Raw genomic sequence first — 25455 nt, forward strand, 5'->3', positions numbered from 1 at the left:
GCTCTCACTTTTCACCACGTTTTTTAATACTCTAATGCCATATAATAAATACCTTTTCAAATCCAATATCTTCAATTTACCAGTCAAGAGACATTTCAAAAACAGAGATCATATTTGTTGAAAACAATGGATTAGTACTATCTACATTTCAAAGGCCTTTAAGAATTTTGGAATCTACTCACTGGAACCAGTGTTTAAGGACCTCTTAATAGAGTGGCCCTTGCTTTCAGTCTATGGAATTTTACAAATAAGAATTTTGTCTGACCTTTGGGTACGCCTACTGGATGAGCCCCAAACCTTAAATTTCCTACTACTGATGTAAATAATGACACCACTGCCTACCAACTACAATAATATATTGTTTTCTCACCCATATTCACCAGATTGTGACATCCAGAAATTTAACCATATGCCATACTTATACTCTCTTCATTTGAGGCCCTTGAGTGCAGCTCCAGACTGTATGGTACATAATTTTGAGCAAACAGAATGTCCCCTATACCACCACAATCAGCTTTACCATTTCCCACATTACTGGTCTTCTCATTCCCCACATCTACCTCCACTTGGGTCCTCAGTGCCCTGGCCTTTCCATAAAGAGTGTGAAGGTGTGTGAGGATTCTTCTGGGCATAAGCAGTATCATTATGAATATTATCCTTTTGTAACAGAAGCTGGAACAGTCATGATGAGATAAAGATGGTAACCTCTCTGAGTTCTGTGCCTCTCCTTAGTTCTTCCAGACTCTCAAGGGAGAGAATCTAGAGAGAAGATATCTCTCGGCAGCAGCAGATTCACAAAAATGGCCCAGAGATCGTGGCCTGCAGAGCAGAACTAGAGCTTCAATTGTATGCAAGGAAGGAGTGCTGTGTCAGAAAGGCTCTGGAGACAGATAGACTTGCACTTGTATTGATGCTCCACCACTCACCAGATGTGACCTTTGTCAATATTTTTCCATAAATTATTGTTTTCTAATATATAAAGGGGAAGAATAATCCCTGCTCTGCAGTATTGTTATGCAGGTGAAATGATTTAAATATATAAATGTTTAGATACAAAGTTAGGTACCTAAGAATGTTAGCTACCTGTACTAGGTAAATGAATTTTGATACTAGAACAACAGAAACTGGGTAGGAAATGTTCACTATCCAAGTATTATGTGCTTTCTGGAATCACAAATGCTGAAATAGAAACAGAGGAAATAGAAATAGGTGTTTCTATAGAGAGTCTCCCGTGTATTTAAAGCCACCTCTGGGAGGAGCTGGAAGAAGTTGCTGCTGCAGGCGGCGCTGCATTAGGAGGACCAGATATCATCTTGTGCTACTGATCATATTGATATGTTCAGGAGAACCTGAGGCCCAGCAGTTATTATTACATGCCAGGAGAGGAAAGAGAAAGGAGACACTGGAATTCTTGTAACGACTAGGCGTGTGGCTGAGAGGGTCTTGGTGCTCCAGCTGGGTGTCAGGCGTGAGCCTCTGAGATGGGGTAGCTGAGTTCAGGACATTGGACCACCAGAGACCTCCCAGCCCCACATAATATCAATCAGCGAGAACTCCCCCAGAGATCTCCATCTCAATGCTAAGACCCAGCTCCACTCAAACACCAGCAAACTCCAGTGCTGGACACCCAATGCCAAACAACTAGCAAGACAGGAACACAACCCCGCCCATTAGCAGAGAGGCTGCCTAAAACCATAATGAGTTCACAGACATCCCCAAACACACCACAGGATGTGGTCCTGCCCACCAGAAAGACAAGATCCAGCCTCATCCACCAGAACACAGGCACCAGTTGCCTCCACCAGGAAGTCTACACAACCCACTGAACCAACCTTAACAACTGGGGGCAGACACCGAAAACAACAGGAACTGTAAACCTGCAGCCTGCAAAATGGAGACCACAAACACAATAAGTTAAGCAAAATGAGAAGACAGAGAAACACACAGCAGATGAAGGAGCAAGGTAAAAAGCCATCAGAACAAACAAATAAAGTGGAAATAGGCAGTCTACCTGAAAAAGAATTCAGAGTAATGACAGTAAAGATGATACAAAATCTTAGAAATAGAATGGAGACAATACAAGAAATGTTTAACAAGGACCTAGAAAAACTAAAGAGCAAACAAACAATGATGAACAACAAAATAAATAAAATTAAAAATTCTCTAGAAGGAATCAATAGCAGAAAAACTGAGGCAGAAGAATGGATAAGTGACCTGGAAGATAAAATAGTGGAAATAACTACTGCAGAGCAGAATAAAGAGAAAAGAATGAAAAGAATTGAGGACAGTCTCTGAGACAACATTAAACACACCAACATTCGAATTATAGGGGTCCCAGAAGAGGAGAAAAAGAAAGGGACTGAGAAAATATTTGAAGAGATTATAGTTCAAAACTTCCCAAACATGGGAAAGCAAATAGTCAATCAAGTCCAGGAAACACAGACAGTCCCATACAGGATAAATCCAAGGAGAAACATGCCAAGAAACATATTAATCAAACTATCAAAATTTAATACAAAGAAAAAGTATTAAAAGCAGCAAGGGAAAAGCAACAAATAACATACAAGGTAATACCCATAAGGTTAACAGGTGATCTTTCAGCAGAAACTCTGCAAGTCAGAAGGGAGTGGCATGACATATTTAAAGTGATGAAAGGGAACAACCTACAGCCAAGGTTACTCTACCTGGCAACGATCTCATTCAGATTTGACAGAGAAATTAAAACCTTACAGACAAGCAAAAGCTAAGAGAATTCAGCACCATCAAACCAGCTTTACAACAAATGCTAAAGGAACTTCTCTAGGCAGGAAACACAAGAGAAGGATAAGATCTATAATAACAAACCCAAAACAATTAAGAAAATGGTAATAGGAACATACATATTGATAATTACCTTAAATGTAAATGGATTAAATGCTCCAACCAAAAGACATAGACTGGCTGAATGGATACAAAAACAAGACCCATATATATGCTGTCTACAAGAGACCCACTTCAAACCTAGAGAGGCATACAGACTGAAAGTGAGGGGATGGAAAAAGATATTCCATGCAAATGGAAATCAAAAGAAAGCTGGAGTAGCAATTCTCACATCAGACAAAATAGACTTTAAAATAGAGAGTATTACAAGAGGCATAGAAGGACACTACATAATGATCAAGGGATCAACCCGAGAAGAAGATATAACAATTGTAAATATTTATGCACCCAACATAGAGGCACCTCAAAACATAAGGCAAATGCTAACAGCCAAAATAAGGGAAATCCACAGTAACACAATAATATAGGAGGCTTTAACACCACACTTTCACCAATGGACAGATCATCCAAAATGAAAATAAATAAGGAAACACAAGCTTTAAATGACACATTAAACAAGATTGACTTAATTGATATTTATAGGACATTCCATCCCCAAACAACAGAATACACTTTCTTCTCAAGTGCTCATGGAACATTCACCAGGATAGATCATATCTTGGGTCACAAATCAAGCCTTGGTAAATTTTAGAAAATTGAAATCATATCAAGTATATTTTCTGACCACAACACTATGAGATTAGATATCAATTACAGGAAAAAAACCTGTAAAAAATACAAACACATGGAGGCTAAACAATACGCTCCTATACCAAGAGATCACTGAAGAAATCAAAGAGGAAATCAAAAAATACCTAGAAACAAATGACAATGGAGACACGACGACCCAAAAGCTATGGGATGCAGCAAAAGTAGTTCTAAGAGGGAAGTTTATAGCAATACAATCCTACCTCAAGAAACAAGAAAAATCTCTAATAAACAACCTAACCTTACACCTAAAGCAATTAGAGAAAGAATAAAAAAAAGACCCCAAAGTTAGCAGAAGGAAAGAAATCATAAAGATCAGATCAGAAATAAATGAAAAAGAAATGAAAGAAACAATAGCACAGATCAATAAACTAAAAGCTGGTTCTTTCAGAAGATAAACAAAATTGAAAAACCACTAGCAAGATTCATCAAGAAAAAAAGGAAGAAGACTCAAATCAACAGGATTAGAAATGAAAAAGGAGAAGTAACAACTGACACTGCAGAAAAACAAAGGATCATGAGAGATTACTACAAGCAACTATATGCCAATAAAATCGACAACCTAGAAGAACTGGACAAATTCTGAGATAAGCACAACCTTCCGAGACTATACAAAGAAGAAAGAGAAAATTTAAACAGACCAATCACAAGCACTGAAATGGAAACTGTGATTAAATATCCTCCAACAAACAAAAGCCCAGGACCAGATGGCTTCACAGGAGAATTCTATCAAACATTTACAGAACAGCTAGCACCTACCCTTCTCAAAGTCTTCCAATATATAGCAGAGAGAGAAACACTCCAAAACTCATTCCATGAGGCCACCATCACCCTGATACTAAAACCAGACAAAGGTGTCACACAAAAAAAGAAAACTACAGGCCAGTATCACTGATGAACATAGATGCAAAAATCCTCAACAAAATACTAGCAAACAGAATCCAGCAGCACACTAAATGGATCATACACCATTATCAAGTGGGGTTTATTCCAGGAATGCAAGGATTCTTCAATATATGCAAATCAATCAATGTGATACACCATATTAACAAACTGAAGGATAAAAACCATATGATCATATCAATTGATGCAGAAAAAGCTTTTGACAAAATTCACCACCCTTTATGATAAAAACCCTCCAGAAAGTAGGCATAGAGGGAACTTACCTCAACATAATAAAGGCCATATATGACAAACCCACAACCAACATCATTCTCAATGCTGAAAAACTTAAATCATTTCCACTAAGATCAGAAACAAGAGAAGGTTGCCCACTCTCACCACTATTATTCAACATACTTTTGGCCACAGCAATCAGAGAAGAAAAAGAAATAAAAGGAATCTAAATCAGAAAAGAAGAAGTAAAGCTGTCACTGTTTGCAGATGACACAATACTATACATAGAGAATCCTAAAGATGCTACCAGAAAACTACAAGAGCTAATCAATGAATTTGGTAAAGTAGCAGGATACAAAATTAGTGCACAGAAATCTCTTGCATTCCTATACACCAATGATGAAAAATCTGAAAGAGAAATTAAGGAAACACTCCCATTTACCACTGTAACAAAAATAATAAAATACCTAGGAATAAACCTCCCTAAAGAGACAAAAGACCTGTATGCAGAAAACTATAAGACAAAGATGAAAGAAATTAAAAATGATACAAACAGATGGAGAGGTATACCATGAAATTGGATAGGAAGCATCAACATTGTGAAAATGAATATACTACACAAAGTAATCTACAGATTCAATGCAATCCCTATCAAACTACCAATGGCACTTTTCACAGAACTAGAACAAAACATTTCACAATGGGTATGGAAACACAAAAGACCCTGAATAGCCAAACCAATCTTGAGAAAGAAAAACGGAGCTGGAGGAATCAGGCTCCTGGTCTTCAGACTATACTACAAAGCTACAGCAATCAAGAGAGTATGGTACTGGCACAAAAACAGAAATATAGATCAATGGAACAGGATAGAAAGCCCAGAGATAAACCCACTCACATATGGTCACCTTACTTTTGATAAAGGAGGCAAGAATATACAATGGAGAAAAGACAGCCTCTTCAATAAGTGGTGCTGAGAAAACTGGACAGCTACATGTAAAAGAATGAAATTAGAACACTCCCTAACACCATACACAAAAATAAACTCAAAATGGATTAAAGACCTAAATGTATGGCCAGACACTATAAAACTCTTAGAGGAAAACATAGGCAGAACACCCTATGACATAAATCACAGCAATATCCTTATTGACCCACCTCCTAGAGAAATGGAAATAAAAACAAAAGTAAACAAATGGGACCTAATAAAACTTAAAAGCTTTTGCACAGCAAAGGAAACCATAAACAAGACGAAAAGACAACTCTCAGAATGGGCGAAAATATTTGCAAATGAAGCAACTGACAAAGGACTAATCTCCAAAATTTACAAGCAGCTCATGCAGCTCAATATCAAAAAAACAAACAATCCAATCCAAAAATGGGCAGAAGACCTTAATAGACATTTCTCCAAAGAAGATATACAGATTGCCAACAAACACATGAAAGGATGCTCAACATCACTAATCATCAGAGAAGTGCAAATCAAAACTACAATGAGGTATCACCTCACACCAGTCAGAGTGGCCATCATCAAAAAATCTACAAACAATAAATGCTGGAGAGGGTGTGGAGAAAAGGGAACCTTCCTGCACTGTTGTTGGGAATGTAAATTGATATAGCCACTATGGAGAACAGTATGGAGGTTCCTAAAAAAACTAAAAATAGAGTTACCATACAACCCAGCAATCCCACTTCTGGACATATACCCTGAGAAAACCATAATTCAAAAAAGTCATGTACCACAATGTTCATTTCAACTCTATTTACAATAGTCAGCACATGGATGCAACCTAAGTGTCCATCGACAGATGAATGGATAAAGAAGATGTGGCACATATATACAATGGAATATTACTCAGCCATAAAAAGAAACGAAATTGAGTTATTTGTAGTGAGGTGGATGAGTGAGGTGGATGGACCTCGAGACTGTCATACAGAGTGAAGTAAGTCAGTAAGAGAAAAACAAATACCATATGCTAACAAACATATATGGAATCTAAAGAAAAAATGGTTCTGAAGAACCTAGGGGCAGGACAGGAATAAAGATACAGATGTAGAGAATGTACTTGAGGACACGGGGAAGGGGATGGGTAAGCTGAGACAAAGTGAGAGAGTGGCATTGACATATATACACTACCAAATGTAAAATAGATAGCTAGTGGGAAGCAGCTGTATAGCACAGGGAGATCAGCTCAATGCTTTGTGACCACCTAGAGGGATAGGAAAGGCAGGGTGCGAGGGAGACACAAGAGGGAGGGGATATGGGGATATATGTATACGTATAGCTGATTCACTTTGTTATACAGCAGAAACTAACACAACATTGTAAAGCAATTATACTCCAAGATGTTAAAAAGAAAAATTAGATAACCAACCAGGACCTACTGTTTAGCACAGGGAACACTGCTCTATATTCAGTAATAACCTGAACGGGAAAAGAATTTGAAAAAGAATAGATACATGTATGTGTATAACTGAATCACTTTGCTGTACACCTGAAACTAGCACAACATTGTTAATCAACTATGCTCCAATATAAAATAAATTTTTTATACTACTAAAACATACAACAACACAGGTTAAACTCAAGACCATTATGTTGCATGAAATAGACCAGTCACAAAAGGCTATATACAGCATGATTCCATTTATATGAGGTTCCACACAGATAAAAACCTGTCTATGGTGATAAAAATCATAACAGTGATTGCCTCTGGGGTAGGAGGAAGCAGAAGGCACTTTATCTGATGAAAACATTCTATATATTGAGAGGAGTGTGGGTTACATGGGTGTCTACAAACGTCAGAGGAAGGATTATTTGGAGCATCAAGAAAGAATAAAGAGTAATGAAAAGAGTAGGAATATGGGTAAATGCTTCTTCCCATGAATTTTTTATATCACATGCAATGATTAAAATGAAAGTTCTTACACCATCTGACATTCAAGAAATAATATTTTAAAATGGGAAGAGTAAAGGTGCTAAATGGAACTAAGGTTTTACCATTAAAAGTGGTAAAATATTGTTGTCAGTGGACTGTGTATCATACATGCATATATTAATAGAGCAACCACAAAGAAAACTATACAAAGCCATACACTCAAAAACTCTACAAATAAATCAAGAAGGAATGCTAAAAATCTTCAAGTAACCCACAGAAAGGCAAGAAAACAGAAACAGAGGGACTTCCCTGGCAGTCCAATGGTTAAGACTTCACCTTCCAATGCAGGGGGTATGGGTTCCATCCTTGGTGGCGGAGCGAAGCTCCCACACGCCTTGAGGCTAAAAAACCAAAACATAAAACGGAAGCAATATTGTAACAAATTCAATAAAGACTTTAAAAATGGTCCACATAAAAAAAAACCTTAAATAACAGAAACAGAGGACTGAGACAAAGAAACAAATAATAAAATGTCAGACTTAAGCCCTAATATATTAAAAATTACCTGAACCATGAATGGTCTAAACACACAAGTTAAAAAAACAGGGACTGGCAAAGTAGATGGAAAAAAAAAAAGAAAACACACCCCAATCGTATGCTGTTAAGAAATTCACTTCATATCCAATGACATAGATAGGTTGAAAATAAAAGGAATATATATATATATATATAATTATACAAACATTCATCAAAACAGCAGGAGTGGCTATATCAATAGCAGATGAAGTAGACTACAAAGCAAAAAAAATTGCTAGTGACAAAGAGACACATTACATAATAATAAAAGCATCAATTCACCAGGAAGATATATCCTAAGCATGTATACACCAAACAACAAAGCCTCAAAACACATTAAGCATAAACTGAAATAACTGAAAAGAAAAACAGACAAATCACAATTATAATTCAGTACTTCAAAACCCCCTCGGTGTTGAAGTTCTTCTATCTCTGCAACTGATAGAACTACTAGACAGAAAACGAACAAGGATATAGGATAACTGACCAACATAACCAACCAACAGGATCTGGTTGACATACATAGAAGACCACCTAACAAGTGACCATACATCTTTTTAAATCAAGCACCCATGGACAATTACCAAGATAGACCTTATTAGGAACCATAAAACAAACCTAAGCAAATTTTTTCCAGTTTTATTGAGAAATAACTGATATACATGACTGTATAAGTTTAAGGCACACAGCATGATGATTTGATTTACATATATTGTGAAATGAGTACCAACTCGGTTTGGCTAATATCCATCTTCTCATACAGATAAAATAAAAAGAAAAGAAAGGAAAAAGGTTTTCTCCTTGTGATAAGAACTCATAGGATTTTCTCTCTTAACAACTTTCCTACATCATACGGCAACATTAGCTATAGTCATCATGTTTTACATTACATCCCCAGTAATAATTTATCTTATAACTGAAAGTTTGTACCCTTTGACCACCTTTCTCCAATTTCTCCTCCCTCCACCCTCTTCCTCAGGTAACCAAAAGTCTAATCTCTTTTCCTATGAGTTTAGGGTTTTTTCCTTTCTTCATCTTTTTTTTTTTTCTTAGATTCCACATATTAGTGAGATAATACAGTCTTTGCCTTTCTCTCTCTGAGTTATTTTACTTAGCATAATGCCGTCAAAGTCCATCCGTGTTGTCACAAACGGTAGGATTTCCTCATATATATACCACAACTTCTTTATCCATCAACAGACACTTAGGTTATTTCCCTGTGTTGGCTATTGTAAATAATGCTGCTATGAACATGGGGTTGCAGATATCTTTTGGAGTTAGTGTTCTCATTTCCTTTGGATAAACACTTGACCCATGAACAATGCAGGTATTAGGGCCACAGACCCCCCAAACCCCAAACAGTCGAAAATCCACATAAACTTTACATTTGGCCCTCCATATCCATGGATTCAGCCAACTGTGGATTATGTAGTACTGTAGCATGTATTTATTGAAAAAAAAAATTCACATATAAGTGGACCCATGCAGTTCAAATCCATGTTGCTCAAGGGTCAACTGTTTCCCAGAAGTGGAATTGCTGGATCATATGGTAGTTCTATTTTTAATCTTTTGTGGATCCTTCATACTACTTCCCATAGTAGCCGTATCAATTTATAGTCCCACCAGTGGTGCATACATGTTCTTCTTTTCTCCACATCCATGCTGGCATTTGTATTCTCTTGTCTTTTAATGATGGCCATTCTAGCATGCATGAAGTGATAGCTCATTGTGGTTTTAATTTGCATTTCCCTAATTACTAGTGATGTTGAACATCTTTTCATGTACTTATTGGTCTTTCACACATATTCTTTGAAGAAATGTCTATTCAGGTCCTTTGCCCATTTTTTATATTGGGTTATTTGGTTTTATGCTATTGAGTTGTATGAGTTCTTTATGTATCTTGGATATTAACCCCTTATCAGATACATGGCTTGCAAAGATTTTTTTCCCATTCCATAGATTGTCTTTTCATTTTGTTGATGGTTTCTTTTGCTGTGCAGAACTTTTTAGTTTGATGTAGTCCTGTTTATTTTTTATTTTGTTGCCTGTGCTTTAGGTGTCATATCCAAAGAAAAATATTACCAAGATCTATGCCAAGAAACTTTATTTCTATGTTTTCTTCTAGGAGTTCCATAATTTCGGGTTCATTCACTAACGTCTTTAATCTATTTTGAGTTAATTTTTGTGAGTGGTGTAAGATATGGATCCAGTTTCATTCTTTTACATGTGAATATCCAATTATCCCAGCACTATTTATTGAAAAGACTCTCTTTTCTCCATCAAGTATTCTTGGCTCCCTTGTCAAATATTAGTTGACTGTGTATGCTTGTGTTTATTCCTGGGCTCTCAGTTCTGTTCCATTGGTCTATTTGTCTGTTTTTCTTCCAGTACCATACTGTTTTGATAACTATAGCTTTAGAGTATAGCTTATGTTCTTCTTTCTCATGATTTCTTTGGCTATTCATGGTCTTTTGTGGTTCCGTATAAATTTTAGGAGTATTTTTTTCTACTTCAGTGAAAAAAAAATGCTATTGGAATCTTGATAGGGATTGCATTTGAATCTATAGGTGGCTTTTGGTAGTAGTGACATTTTAACAAAATTAATTCTTCCCGTCCATTAACACAAGATACCCTTCCCACTTATCTGTGTCTTGTTCAATTTCTTTCATCAATGTATTATAGCTTTCAGAATAGAGATCTTTCATCTCCTTAGTTACATTTATTCCTAATTATTTTATTGTTTTTGATTCTATTGTAAATGATTTGGAATCATTTCTTTTATTTTTCAGAAAATTTGTCATTAGCGTATAAAAATGCTACTGAATTTTGCATGTTAATTTTGTATCCTATAACCTTATTGAATTCATTGATTAGATCTAATAGTCTTTTGATTGACTCTTCAGGATTTTCTATATATAAAATCATGTCACCTAAAAATAGAGACCATTTTACTTCTTCCTTTCCAATTCAGATACTTATTTATTTCTTTTTCTTGCCTGATTGCTCTAGTTAGGACTTCTAGTGATATGTGGGGGTGTTTTTTCTGTTGTTTTGTTTTGTTTTTTAGCCACACCACTCGGCATGTGGGATCTTAGTTCCCTGACCAGGGATTGAACCCGCGCCGCCTGCCTTGGGAGTGTGGAGTCTTAACCACTGGACCACCAGGGAAGTCCTCTAGTGCTATGTTAAATAGGAGTGCTGAGAGTGGGCACCACTGTCTTGTTCCTGATCTTAGAGGAAAAGCTTTCAACCTTTCCCCACTGAGTATGAAGTTAGATGTGGGCTTGTCGTATATGGCCTTTTTTATGTTGAGATATGTTCCTTCTATGCCTAATCTGTTGAGTTTTTATCATGAATAGATGTTGAGTTTTGTCATATGCTTTGTTTGCATCTATTGAGATGATCATGTGATTCTATTTTTCATTCTATTAACATGACGTATCACATTGATTGATTTGTGTATGTTAAATCATCCTTGCATCCCAGGGATAAATCCCACTTGATCATGGTTTATGATACTTTTAATGTATTGCTAAATTTGTTGCTAATATTTTGCTGAGGATTTTTGCACTTATGTTCATCAGTGATATTGACTTGTAATTCTTTTTTTTTTAAATTTCTTTGTCTGGTTTTGATATCAGGGTGATGCTGGCCTCATAGAATGAGCTCAGAAGCATTCCTTACCTTGCAGTATTTTGGAATAGTTTGAGAATAGTTTGAATTTGGTTTGCCGTATTTCATTGAGAATTTTTGCGTCTATATTTATCAGGGATATTGGCCTGTAGTTTTCTTTTCTAGCAGTGTCCTTTTCTGGTTTTGTTATCAGGAGAATACTGGGCTTGTAAAATGAGTTTGGGAGTGTTCCCTCCTCTTGAATTTTTTTTCAAAGAAACTCAAACTCTTTGAGTTTCAAAGAAACTCAAATTCAAGCTCTTTTTTCAAAGAGCTTGAGAAGGCTGGGGGTTAATTCTTTAAATATTTGGTAAAATTTTACCAGTGAAGCCATCCGGTCCTGGACTTTTCTTCACCAGGAGAATGTGATTACTGATTCAATCTCCTTACTAGTCATTGGTCTATTCAGATTTTCTACTTTTTTCTGATTCAGTCTTGAACTGTAAATTGTATGTTTCTAAGAATTTTTCCATTTCTTCTAGGTTGTACAGTTAGTTGGTGTACAGTTATTCACGGTAGCATCTTATGACCCTTCGAATTTCTGTGATATCCATTCTAATGTCTCCTTTTTATTTATAATTTTGTTGATTTGCTCTCTTTCTCTTTTTTCCTTGGTTAGTCTAGCTAAGGATTTATTAATTTTGTTTATCGTTTTAAAGAATCAACTCTTAGTTTGGTTAATATTTTCTATCATTTTCCTGTTCTCTACTTCATTTATTTCTGATCTAATCTTTATTATTTCCTTTCTTCTGCTAACTTTGGGCTCAGTTTCTTCTTCTTTTTCTACATCCCTTAAGGTATAGAGTGAGGTTGTTTATTTGGGAATCTTTCTTGCTTCTTAATGCAGGCATTTATTGCTATAACATTCCCCCTTAGAACTGCTTTTACTCATCCCACAGGTTACATTCTAACCTCTTAACGTGTGTAAAATGGTACTACCACTTTTATTAGCTTCCCATCCTTTTTTAAATGTGTCATTGATTAAGTTGTTAATGTTGTGCCCCTACTCCCATTTTTCCCATAGGCCCTGTGGTTTTGTTATATTATCTTACATAGTGTGGTGATTTTTAGAATATGTCTCATTATAGCAGAAAGAATTTTACTCAGTGGACGTGTGGATGATGGTGAATAACTCTTTTTCATTTCCATGGATACCAAAGGCTTCTGAAACTGTAGGAGCCCCTGTTAGCAAATGCTGTTTGCGTGGCTGTTTGGGCCAGCAATTTTGTCCCACAATTAAGAGCAATAAATATTTATTTATAGACAACTAACTACCAGGCATTGTGATAAGCAGTGGTAATATTGAGGCTAATAAGCACTGCCTGTAACTCTTTCAGTCTAGTGGGGGAGAGAGAGACAAGTAATTACAACAGAGGGGAACTGATACTATTAAAGAATAAAGAAAACAAGGTCTTCTCTCCAGACTTCAGGAAGTCAGCAAAGACCTCCCAGAGGAAGTGTTCCTCGAACCCAGATCTTTCCACTGCCAAAAGTCAGTCTCTTTCCTTGTTGCCCCCATCCCTGCCTCCTTACTCTACTTCCTGAGTTACCCAGGCTAGCAGAGGCAGAACAGGGAAGAGTTAATGTGGCCCAGGTGGGAGGGGTAAGGGTCCTGAGGGAAGTGGGTAGAAAGGGCCCCACAGGCATTGGTCAAGGTGAAGAGAAGCTGCAAACACACGGTGCTTAGGCTCTTTCCCCAGTCAAGTTTTCTGCTGGTGCTTTCTTCATCCTTCATTTATCCATCCAACCTTTATTAAGTTTCTACCATTGGCTAGATTCTGGGAGGAATCGGTTCTACTCATCCTGCCTCCTCCAACACCAGAGATGCTTCTTCCTCTTCTGGCTGCCACTCTGGGTTGAGTGCCATCTCCTCCCCTTCTGTCACCTGTTCTGCCTCTGGCACCCCAGCAATGAAACTCGAGGGTAATCCCCTTCTGGTTCGTGAAGAAGGAAAGAAGACAGAGAAGTTCCTTTTTTTTGCTGCCATCTCTTTCTCCATTGCTTCCCAGGCCCAGCATCAATTCTCCAGCCCACGTTCAAGTTCACTACTTCAGCATCAAGTTAAGAATAAAATACACATCCCACACCCCAAAAACCCACGAGGTTTTCTCCTGTCACATCAGCCTTCACTCCAGGTCCCATCTGCCTCCTCCTCCTGTTTCTCCCTTTCTCTCTACTCTCCTTCTTTCTTCTTGTGGGTTGGTGCCCAGAATGTTAAAGCTGGGCAACACTTAAGATCACTGCGCTCACCCGCACTGCAGAGCTGAGGAAGCTGAGGCCCAGGAGTTCTGCTTAAGGATACACAGTCAGGGACAAAACCAGCCTGAGGCCTGATCCCCACCCAGCACTGGCCTTCTCCCCATCTACAAGACCGAAATTGACTCTACTTGGACCCTTAGGAAGAAAAACATTCATCTCCGCTCCACTCTCAGCTGAGCTCCGAATGGAGGGCTCCAGCTATACTAGCCACTGCAGCAGTGACACCACACTTCACTACCACTGTCTCCCATTACTCCCCCTGCAATACTCATGGACTTTCAGGCACAAGGATTCTCCCATCCCAGCTAGGATTGTGACCTGGATTATCCATCCAAAACAGTCAAAGGTTATAACACTGCAAGTCAAAGGTTATAACACTGCAATCCTCCCAGCCCTGCACCACTCCTACACATACCTGGATGGATCTATGCCACTGAGACACCCCCCATATCTCTCCCTTTGTCCTTCTCCTATCAGGACTGATGCCCCCATGAGCCCTAAAGCTTTGACCCCACAGGATGGCAGAAGCTCCACAGTCCAACTCCCCCTTCTCATGCCCAACCTTCTTCATTCCTTCATTCTTCTGGCATTCCAGAGTTCGGGGTTGCCCAGGCCTGTTTGACACTGGTCTTTGGGCCCATGTATCTGCTTTCCCTGCTGGGCAATGGAGCACTGCTGGCAGTGGTGGAGATAGACTCTACACTGCACAAGCCCATGTTTCTGCTCCTGGCCACCCTGGCAGCCACAGACCTGGGTTTAGCCACATCTATAGCTCCAGGGCTGTTGGCTGTGCTGTGGCTTGGGCCCCAGCCTGTGCCATACGTTGCCTGTCTGGTCCAGATGTTGTTTGTTCATGCACCAATGGCCATGGAATCTTGTGTACTGTTGGCCATGGCCTGTGATCGTGCTGTGGCAGTAGGGCGTCCACTGCACTACCCCGTCCTAGTCACCAAAGCCCGCGTGGGCTATGCAGCCCTGGCACTGGCACTGAAAGCTGTGGCAGTTGTTGGGCCTTTCCCTCTGCTGGTTGCACAATTTGGGCACTTCTGAGCCAAGACCACAGACCACGCCTACTGTGCACACATGGCGGTGGTGGAGCTGGTCGGGGGTAACACTCTGGCTAGCAACTTGTATGAGCTGGCGCTTCCATCGGCCGTGTCAGCTGTATAGATATTCTAGGCATCACAGGCTCTTATGGGCTCATTGCCCATGCTGCGCTGCGGCTGCCTACCTGGGAAGCCCGTGCCAAGGCCTTTGGTACATGGAGTTCCCACATCTGTGTCATTCTAGCCTTCTACATGCCCGGTCTTTTCTCATATCTCACACGCCTCTTTGGTCATCACACCATCCCAAAGCCCATGCACATCCTTCTAACAACTATTTGCTGCTACCATCTGCCCTCAACCCGCTCATCTACGGGACCCGCACCAAGCAGATCAGCGACCAGCTCCTAGAAACCTTTGCATTCAGAAAAAGCCAGTTCTAATAGGCAGTGAAAACAACGGAGGCTGGGGGTGGAAGTTGGGGACATTCAGAGGAGTCTGGGGTCTGGAGGTATGGATTATGTCATCTTCGTCCCATGGTCTGCCTGTGACTGTGATAATCACTCAACAGATACTTGCTGTGAAGGCTCTACTGTGTGTACCACTGGCATATGTAGACTGGCCTAGCCATGCATTCTGCCTGGGAGGAGGCAGGAGACAGGCTACCACATGTTACCATGCAGAGAAAATAAGAAAAGGGACCAGGGAATTATCATGGGATCACAGTACACACAATTTAACTTAAAGAAGACTACCCTCCTCCTCCTCCCCCTACTCTGCCCCATCATTTTAACCTAAGTCTGCCCCTGTTCCCACACAAAAGCTCCTCTACAGATCCTGGACCCGGGAGCCTGGGAAGACTGACACTGCCTCTGGAGGCAAGTGCTTGGGTACCTGTCTGGGATCACAGCCCTCTATGCCTGGAGCCAGATGCTGTTTTCAGTCTGTCCTTAGGCAAGGAGCTAAACAGGCTTATTCCCCACCTTCTGAGAATCTGGATAATGTGCCTTGGAGTCCCAAATTTGTCTAAAGACCCTGATCCTTAAGACATATTCAGTTCAGAGAATCTTCTTGGTCTCATGTGTAATCACTATTCCTGCTACCCTCACTGCGCTGCCCAAGTCTCGGGAGTTAGTGGCTACAATGTCTCTCCCTGGGCCTGCAGCTTCAGGGGCCAGGGGTCCAACTGAAAGAAATTTTGATATCCCAGAAAATCGTTGTATTTAATATTTCACCTGTTTGCCTGAGGTCGAGGCATTATGGTCTCTTACCAGTCTGCCCTTTTGTGCATCCTGAGCCAGAATGTAGAATTCTCAAAAAATATCCTCATCAAATAGAACCCCCATTTGTTCTGGCCAATATCACGAGTAGCACACGATGCTGGTGCAATATGATGAAACAGGAATATTTCACACTGTTGTGGCTCCCAGAGAACAGAGATATTAAACAGGAAGCATCGTGGTATTGCCCAACATGGGATTCACTTTCTGCTAAAAGACTCCACACTGCAAGGACATTGCACAAAAAAATCTTTCATGCCAGCATAAAATCCAGAATGAGAATATTCTCAGACAAAAGGCAGGGAGTCACTGTTATGAGGTCAGAGAAAGCTATGGGCTGCACAGGCAGACCCAAGCTCTCTGGGAAAACTATCATAACTGTGGGTATTAGGGTTAGCCATTAAGACCTGAAGACCATTAAGACCTGAAGCCCAGTACAATCTGGACCACTCAGACGGCTGGACCAAGCACCATGGGATATCACACAGGAGGGCTGCAGATCCGAAAAAGCAAGTGATGCCATCTCCACAGCCACATGGGGTCTCACCAGGTCCTCATTAACAAGGAACTAAAGAGACAGCCCAGGAGCTCAGTGTGATTTTCAGAGGTGGTAATGCTGAAGCCAAGTGGATGAGGAGGAAATCTACGGTTCTCCTCAACCCAAGTGTGGGCTCAGTCATTCTCAAGGCTAATCTTTTTTCACAAAGTTCTAAGTTAAAAAGCCCTCCAGGCAATGATTTTACAGATAATTGTGACAAAATTCTAATCCTAATGGGTCATGAGTCTTTAAGATGTACACATCCTTCTCTTAGTGATTCCTCCTCAATAAATCTATCCTGACAAAATAGAGATGTGAACAAAGATGTATGCAGTAAGATACTTATTACAACATTATTATAAAGAAATATAAAGAAATGCGTGACAGTCATGTGTCACACACACCATTTTTTGTCTTTCACCTCTGGTACGTGAAAAGGGAAATCATGTGCAGCCGATGTTCAAAAGCAGTGAGTTGTCTCCCTCCCACCACAGGAAGCCTCTCTGCTAAGGCACCTTCACTCCATGGTTGTGCACAACTCCCAAGGCAGCTGAGTCCAAAGCTGTACCTTGTTCACTGCTAAGCCAAAAGTCCACCCACGCAGACATTTACCTTTTGTTTTGGATTGAGATCACATACATACCTTAGCATGCAGTGTGTTCAGAAGGCTTTTCCGGCACGCTTACTCCTCACTACCACCTGAGAACAATTATAAGCCCATAATCCCTTACCTATAATTACAAAATAAAACATCTCTGAAGAAACAATAGTTTTTTCATAACTTTAACCCAAAATCTGGCCTGACCCGTCATGATCATATTTATACTATTTAACTCACTTAGTATGAATATTCATACATTTAGCTACAGAAATATTGATGGGTTTGATGACAGGGCACCGCCCTCAATCTCACTGGGGTATTGCTTTATATATCATAAGGGCACAATATTCCCTTTCTAAAATCTGAAAAATTCTGAATTCCAAAACACATCCATCCCAAAAGGTTTCAAATAAGCGATTAGGGACCTATAGGATTATCCCTGTAGCCTGAGAGAAGTGAAGAGACTTGTTAGGGCTCTTGATCACTCTGAGGTCTTTGCTATCCAAACTATTCTGTACTGCCCTGGAGGCTCTTGCAGAGAGCAGCATGTTCTCCGGATAACAGCCCCTACCTGTTTGTTTCCCTGTGCTCTCCACTCTGGTCACTCCTCAGATATGCTGATAAGCTGTGCCTTTTTTCCCAGGGAGACGCCAGAACGTGCTACCATGGTGGCAAAACCCATGAACAGGATATGGCCCAAAGAGCCCAGGCCTTGGGCTCATCAGCTCCACCTAGATCTCAGCTGTCATGTGCTTTCCTTCATCAAATTTCAGTCTCAGACTCTGTGAGCTGAAAGGAAAGACGGACTTACTTAGAGAAGGGCAGGGTGGAATTTAGGGATCCTAGAGAATCATGGTATTCAGACCACAAAAGACAGAAGACAGAGGTATGGGCTTCTGGTCGAGGAGTTCAACAGTACCCAATTTCCCCTCCAAGCTCCCTCTATGAACAAAAATCTGAAAGAGAGCCTCATCTGATTTCACCAACAACTCATCATCCTTGCACCCCTATTTCAACCACCCCCTTCTCATTCTGGACCCCCTTCAGGATACAGATGTGCATCACCCTCTGCCTCTGTCTCTCAACAGCTCTCAACGTCTCTGTCCCTCTGCATCTGTCTCCTTGCACTGTTGGTCAGTTTTGCCCCACGTCTGTGTCTCTTGTCCTTGTCTCTGTCTACCTCACTCAGAATTCCTTTCTGAGGGAACAGAGGTGCCAGTTGTACTTTACCAGGTGACCTCTCCTTGTCAACAATAACAAAAAATGTGCTAAAGGGGCAGTAGGAGGAAGAGACTTGGTTTCACGTAACAGGAAGCTTGGGGTTTCCGGTTTGGTCTGTTGCAGCTCTTCTCTCATCCTGCCCATTTCCTTGTCACCACATCACGTTGTACTTCCACCTGGCACACACCCCTCCCACCACACTCAGAAGAGCAGAAGGAACGTGTTGATCTCTCCCTTCACCAAAAGGAACTACTAGTTAATGGTTAAAGCTGGAATCAGGCAGACACAGATTTGAATCCCAGATCCTCCATTAACTCACTGTATGCCTTGCACTAGTTTATTTAACCTCTCTGAGCCTGTTAATTCACTTGTAAAATGGGGAAATGATAGTTCCTACTTCAAGAAGTTACTAAAAGGATTAACTAAGATAATGCATTCAAAGTGTTTGGAATAGCCCCTAACACATTCAATTTCAACAAATATTTGAATATTAATTCCTCTCCCGGAGCACAGGCCCATGCTCACTTGCCAAACCTTTGCTCAAAGACCTGATACCCAAACTCTCAGCTCTCTAGGAAGACCGGCCCTTTCCTGGGGCCAGTCACCTCTCCTTGAAGAAACTTTTCTTGGTAACACTCTCTCCCACCACGGTAGGACCCTTCCCAGTGCTTCATGCTCATGTCACCTCAGACAATGGTCACTTTGTGGGATAACTCCACATGCTGGGCAAGGATAGGGGAGGATGCTCCCCACACACAAGGAGTCTTCGTGGGCACACAGGAGTGTAGTGGGAAAGCAGCTACTAGAAGGACTCTCTAGAGTGGTTCTTCTCCAAGGAAAAACCACTCTTCTTCTCCAGCAAAACACCAGGTTGAGATCTCTGGATGGAGACGCAAGTGAAAGCCACACATAGATTAGGGCCATAAAGGAAGAGTACCCACTAGATACAAAGCAGACTTGGAAAGGAAGTAGAGGATGAAGAAAAATTTCCTTAAATTTAGCTGGGTAATTTTGGCTTCCTGAAAGTTCTCTCCAGTTACTAAGGCAACATTATCCCAATTCGATTCTTATCCTCCACATTGTCACCACTCAGCATGGCACCCTCCTACACACACCTGGTTCTCACTGCAACTGTAACCCACTCATTAATAATGAGTTTCAACCTAGGCTGCACATAAGAATTGCCTGGGGAGCTTTTAGAAATCCTGATGCCCAGGCATACTCCAGACCAATTAAACCAGAATTTCTGGGAGTAGGACCCAAGTACCAGTAATTTTTAAAGCTTCCAGGTAATTCCAAAGTATGGCCGAGGTTGAGCGCCACTGCTTTGTTCTCAGTTTAAGTCCTGATCTATGCTTCTCCCATGTCCTTCAGGACCCCAATCCAACCTCACAAAGAAGTCATCTGCAACTCACAAGATAGCATAGCAAATTGCTTTAAGGAGGAAAGGCCCGATACTGTTTCCTTAAAGAACTCAAAGAACTACACACACACACACACACACACACACACACACACACACACACACACACACAGAGACATATACAAACACACCCTAATGGAAACCTGCATCTACCTCCCCTAAAGCAGAAGAATGAATAGGTGACTAAAGAGTATGGACTCAGGTGGTGGGTACAGTGAGGCTATGAAAGCGACTGCCCTCTCCCCACCCAAGGCCCCAACACCCGGCAGGACCTCTATGACCTCATGCTGTAGTATGTCAGAGTCCAGGGCCTGGGGCCTCACCTCTATGGGCAGCTTGGGGTTTCTGCAGCAGCTACTGCCCTGCCTAAGCCCTCCCACACTCCATCATGTTGGTTGGTACCCCTCACCTGCTGACACTGGATGAAGCTGATGCTACCTGGACCCTCATCAAAGATAAGGTAGGTAAGTAAAGAGGGCTAAAGAGGAAGTAACAAAGTGGGACCTAGATGGGTCTGAGCAGTTTATAAGTTGGAAGGAGTTGGAAGCCTAAAGACAATAATAACTAACATTTACTCAGTGCTGGCTTATGTGTGAGGCACTGCATTAAGTGCTTTGCACAGAGTGTCCAATTTAATTACAATTGCAAAAACAGTAAGAAAGGTTCCTTGAAAGACAATGAATAGGGAGCTATGAGAGCAGAAAAGAGAAGCGCTAAGTCAGGGGTAGACTTAGGAGGTCAGGAAGGCTTCCTGGAGTGAGTACATTCCAGCTTGGCATATAGGAGTTATTCACATGGAGGGAAGAGGAATACCTGGCACATAAAAGGTGCTTAATAAACACCTAATGAGCAAGGGGTGGGGGTGTGTGTGTGAGTGAACAGTGTACTAGTTAAAGGCAGAATATATGCAAAAGCCAAGAGAGAAAGAAAGAAAAATGTAAATTAGTGAACTACAAATGGTCCTCTAGAACAGGGTTCAAAGAATTAGTGGTGAAAATGCGGAAGAAGAGGTATAGGGGCTGACGGTGAAAGGCCTTTTACGTTTTCTAAAGAACCTGAACTTTACCTTTGACCTCTTCACAGATATTCCCTCCAGCTTAACTTCCACAGAATGAGAAATTTGGGTTTTGAGCCAAATATACAGATTTCCAGGAGCAGGCAGATCTCAGCTCTGAGTTGCTGGTGTCCAGAAAATCCCACAAAATCTAGATGGACACTAATTTCTGATATTAGAGAATTTAGGGATCGGGTTCTGGTCAGCCTATCTGAAGGAGAGTGAATTTAAAGCATTTGCAGAAAGCAGCCCACCAAGTTTAAAACAATCATCTTAAAGCAGTAACTACCAAACTCAAAGCAGCCTTAATGGCACGTAGCTCCCATCTGCAATGGAGTAGCAGCTCACCACAAAGGTCAGCTTCCCAAGGAAGCAGAAAGAGAAGAGCCAAGGTCCTCCCAAGAATGAGAGCAACTAGTTTCAGCAGCGTTAGAGGTTGGTCCTGGACTAGATCAATCAGAATTAGGGTGAAGTAAATGGGGTCTTTAACTATTAAAAAGCTACACCATCTCTGAGTATCAGAAAAACTCCCTGTCCTATTTAAATGGAAAATTGCCAGGAAAGTCAGGGTAGGGACATTCAGGATAAATCACTGGTAGTATGTGACAAGTTCAAGAAGTAGGATACCTTTGAGTAACCTGGTTTCCTCTTCCAGAACTGCTGATTTACTGGGCACTTCGTAGAAAAACAGAATGTGGCTCAAGGGCTCCCTATTCAGAATTCAAACCCGCCAAGGTACCGCCAGGAAGATAATCTTCCACCATGACTTTCCTGGGCTGCCCCGGGGAGAGCTGAATTTGCAGGCCTCTAAGTCCTCAGAAATTCTACCCAGAAGTGCAGTGGAAGCAGGTCATGGTCTCAAATGGTGACCATGAACACGTTCACCCTAGCATAGTGTTGAGTGCTTTATTTTTCCTGCTTTAGGATAACCACTGGGGCCCTCAGGGTAAGAATAAGGGCCTAATAAACTTCCATGGCAAATTCATGTCTGTATTCTGAAAGAGAGTTTCCAGCTTAATCACCTTTTAGCAGAAATTTAGACCATAAGAAACATCACACTCCTGTTAGAGGGACCTCTCCTGGAGACGTTCCAATTCGTCTCATTTGTACAGAATCCTAGGCACCAAAGGAGCAGCTAGGCTGGGATTCTGAGGTTATATTTGATGATTATGCTTTCACTGTCATGAGGCAGAGCATTCTATACAAAAATGCTAACCCACCATTGCTCTGCTCTCACCCCTGGAAATCCAACTGTTCTTCTCAGGGTCCTGTTCTTCAGACCTATGCCCCCACCCAAAAGTTAAATGCCCCATACCTTAGTGAAACAAAGGAGAGGAATGATAGGAAATTCTTCCATGCAGATCAACAAAGAGCACCAGTTATTTCCTTGGCTAGGTGACAAGACAGTAGTGACAAGCTATCTCAGCTTGTGTAAAGTCCAGACACAACTAGCTACGCCCCCCTTACGCTGGGGGGCAGCACTTCCAAAACAGCTTTACGTAGCAAAAAGCAGATCAACCTTAAGGGACCATTGGTGAATTCTACAAGAAAGCCAGTAAAGTGGGCAATGCCATCAGCAGGGGCACAGACACATGGGATTGGGGGTCTGGCGGAGGGAAGTAGAGCACACAGCATTTTAAGAATAGGACTCTAACGTGAAAGGGGCCCAAAGAGGGAACTGTGTATGCTCCTTAGCAGAACACAGAGCCAGAAGTCTCAACCAACAATATCTTGGATGAGTCAAGATCATACCTAAGTACAATTACTAGACAGGATCTTACAGGGCTTCCCAGTTGGTCATGAAATTAAATTTTCCAGAACTGGGTTACCCAGCACAAAAAGGCCAGAAGGACAAAACCAAGAGGAACTGTAATCTGTGAAAGCCTACTGGAACTAGCATTACAAAGATGAGGCCTCAAATCCCTAAAAGAACTATCCTCTGAAGCTCGGGCAGAAGGTGTATACTAAGATGTTATAGACGCGGTGTGGACTTCCAAACCTATTTCTGTGTAACCACTCTTGGTTAATGACATCACCCATGTAACCCTAATCCTTGAGGATGCCTTTTCCCACACCCCTTAAGTGACCGAGTTCTACTAATTCTATAACCTAAATACCTTCCCCCATTATTTTAGTTCAGGGCCTCACCATGTCTTGCCTGGAATTTTACAATACTCTTAACTGACTTTTTCTCTATTTTATGCCTTCCTATTCAAAATTAACTTTCTAAAATGCCTATCTGAATTGTGCCCCTCCTAACCAGAATCCTTCAAGTGGCTTCCCACTGTCCTCAGGATAAAAGTCCCATCACTTAGCACACACACAAGGCCTTGAATAATCAAGCTCCTGTGTGCTTGTCCCTCTCCACACCCTACACTTAAGTAATATGAAAGTATACTTCCCTGACTATGCCCCTCTTAGTTTGTAAGTTCAAGTTTTTTCACTGGCTGTTCCCTCTGCCTGGATTGACCATTCTCCTACCTGGCTAATTCCTTCAAAGTTAAAGCATTACCACCTAGAAACTATCCTTGATCCTCTTCTATCAAAGACAAAGGCTGTTAAATCACATCTCATCTGCTCCACAGCTTGCTCTCTGAGCTATATCAGGACAAGAACAAAGTCTCATTTTGTAATGCATTCCCAGTATCTAGCAGAGTCTGGCACATAGTAGAGATTCAGGTTTTGCTAGAGGGAACTGGGAGACAAGCAGGAAGCACAACAGTTTGAGCACAGTGTGCAGTGACAGTGGGAGGGTCAAGCTAGAGTAGGCTACCAGATAACTCCTAACTCTGACCCTAACTCAGTCCCTGACCTATAAACTGGCCACCTGCAGGTTACAGAGGAGCGCTTTGGGCCCAATGTAGTGGCAGTACCTTTCCTGTCGGATGCAGCCTGCTTTGACCTACTGGGTGTGCTAGTGAAACAGTCCCGCCCAGTCCACACCCGCCTGGTTCTGCCAGGTCGGCAGGGCCGGCGGGCACTACAACCAGTGGGGCCACTACCGAACCTCCTGGAGCAGGCAGGCTCTGAAGGTGCCTTTGCCCACTGCACTAGAGAATACTCACCAAATGGCCGGGCAGAGACAGCCTATGAAGAAATGCGACTGTTGGATGGGCAGCCCTGCCGGATCCGCTTACATATGGGTGGCCTGCGCAAGAAGGTGGCCTTCCTGCTGCTGCCACCAGGGCAGGTGAGCTTACAGCAGACTCTTCCCTGGCTCCGAAGCACCCACAGCATCTACGTCATCTACCAGGTCTTCTCCTGTTCCTGGCTACAGCTGGGGCTGCTGCCTACAGCCCGGAAGCCCCAACTGCTCTGGTTACAGCGGTCACTGCCTATTGCCTTCTCCTGCCTCAAGTTTTCACTGCAGCCCAAGGGAGTGCTGGGACCACAGAAGCCCCTGATCAAAGACCCACTGCCCCATGGGGCCAGTTGGGTCAGACCTGACCTCAGCATCATGCCACCTCCAGCCCCCATGTCAGCCCCTGCTGATGTCCCCGAAGCTGCTGATGTGCTCTCACCTGGCCCAGCCCCACCTTCACCACCTCCCCAGGAAGGGCCAGAGGGCAGACCACCCAGATTCTCCTACAAGGGCCGAAACCCCTTCCGAAGGGGGCCCCAGATGCTGTCAGGTACTGCTAGGGGAAATGAAGATGAGAGGGATGGGATAAGGTAGAGGGAAAGGGCGTGGGGTGTAGAGCCCAGGAGTGTGTGGGGCACCCATAACTCCACATTGGACCCTGGTGAGGGGGATGGAGTGAGGGAGCCAGGGGAGGGCGAGATGGAAGCGTGGTCCTGGTGAGGGGGTGGGTACAGCACAGAAGACCAGAGGGAGGGACCAGGGCGGCAGAAAGACAAGGGCATGAGTCAAGCTGTGGCTATCCTCAACCCTGGCAGAGAACTGGCTCTTCAGCCCCCGAAGCCCCGCACCAGGAGCCCAGGGTGGGGGCCCTGGGGACCCCGAGCGGCACTCCATGTCCCTGCCCCTGCTGCAGGGTCTGTCCTCGGAGTTCGACAGCGACGACGAATGAAGCTGAGGCGAGAGATACAGGGTGCCAGGCCCCCAAGATCTGACAAAGGGATACTGGTCCCCAATAAACATCAGCTGCTGCTCCCCCAAACCATCCTGGGCCCATGGTGCTTCTTCCTGTAGGAGTGTGGAGGAGGAAAGTCCCAACGTTTTTCCCCAGGCTTCATGTCCCCTCACCCTCTAAAGGCATAAGAAGTAC

The 25455-nt window shown here is 42.1% G+C and overlaps 3 protein-coding genes across 3 annotated transcripts in view; 2 read left to right on the forward strand and 1 right to left on the reverse strand.

The window, feature by feature from the left end:
* Positions 1 to 25455, reverse strand: part of LOC141279433 (olfactory receptor 56A1-like) — a 37522-nt gene that overhangs the window by 11894 nt on the left and 173 nt on the right. The window contains 1 exon segment of the mRNA XM_073809434.1: positions 7896 to 7960. Within this exon segment, the coding sequence (XP_073665535.1) occupies positions 7896 to 7960 (65 nt within the window).
* OR52W1 (olfactory receptor family 52 subfamily W member 1) lies at positions 14486 to 15552 on the forward strand. The gene is given in 4 exon segments (XM_073808561.1): positions 14486 to 14638; positions 14640 to 15230; positions 15233 to 15440; positions 15443 to 15552. Coding segments are annotated over 4 exon segments (963 nt in total). The 5' UTR covers positions 14486 to 14584.
* Positions 20550 to 25347, forward strand: C8H11orf42 (chromosome 8 C11orf42 homolog). The gene is made up of 3 exons (XM_019948121.3): positions 20550 to 20632; positions 24060 to 24858; positions 25124 to 25347. The coding sequence occupies exons 1-3, from the start codon at positions 20561 to 20563 to the stop codon at positions 25255 to 25257; spliced, it is 1005 nt and encodes a 334-aa protein (XP_019803680.1). The 5' UTR covers positions 20550 to 20560; the 3' UTR covers positions 25258 to 25347.

This window comes from Tursiops truncatus, chromosome 8, assembly GCF_011762595.2.
Source record: "Tursiops truncatus isolate mTurTru1 chromosome 8, mTurTru1.mat.Y, whole genome shotgun sequence".
NCBI lineage: Eukaryota > Metazoa > Chordata > Mammalia > Artiodactyla > Delphinidae > Tursiops > Tursiops truncatus.

Excerpts from the sequence above, each read along its gene's own strand:
- C8H11orf42 (XM_019948121.3), top strand. The coding sequence starts at position 20,561 with ATGTTGGTTGGTACCCCTCACCTGCTGACACTGGATGAAGCTGATGCT. Across the intron at positions 20,633-24,059 it reads GGACCCTCATCAAAGATAAG|GTTACAGAGGAGCGCTTTGG; the intron begins GTAGGTAAGTAA and ends GGCCACCTGCAG. Across the intron at positions 24,859-25,123 it reads GGGGCCCCAGATGCTGTCAG|AGAACTGGCTCTTCAGCCCC; the intron begins GTACTGCTAGGG and ends CAACCCTGGCAG.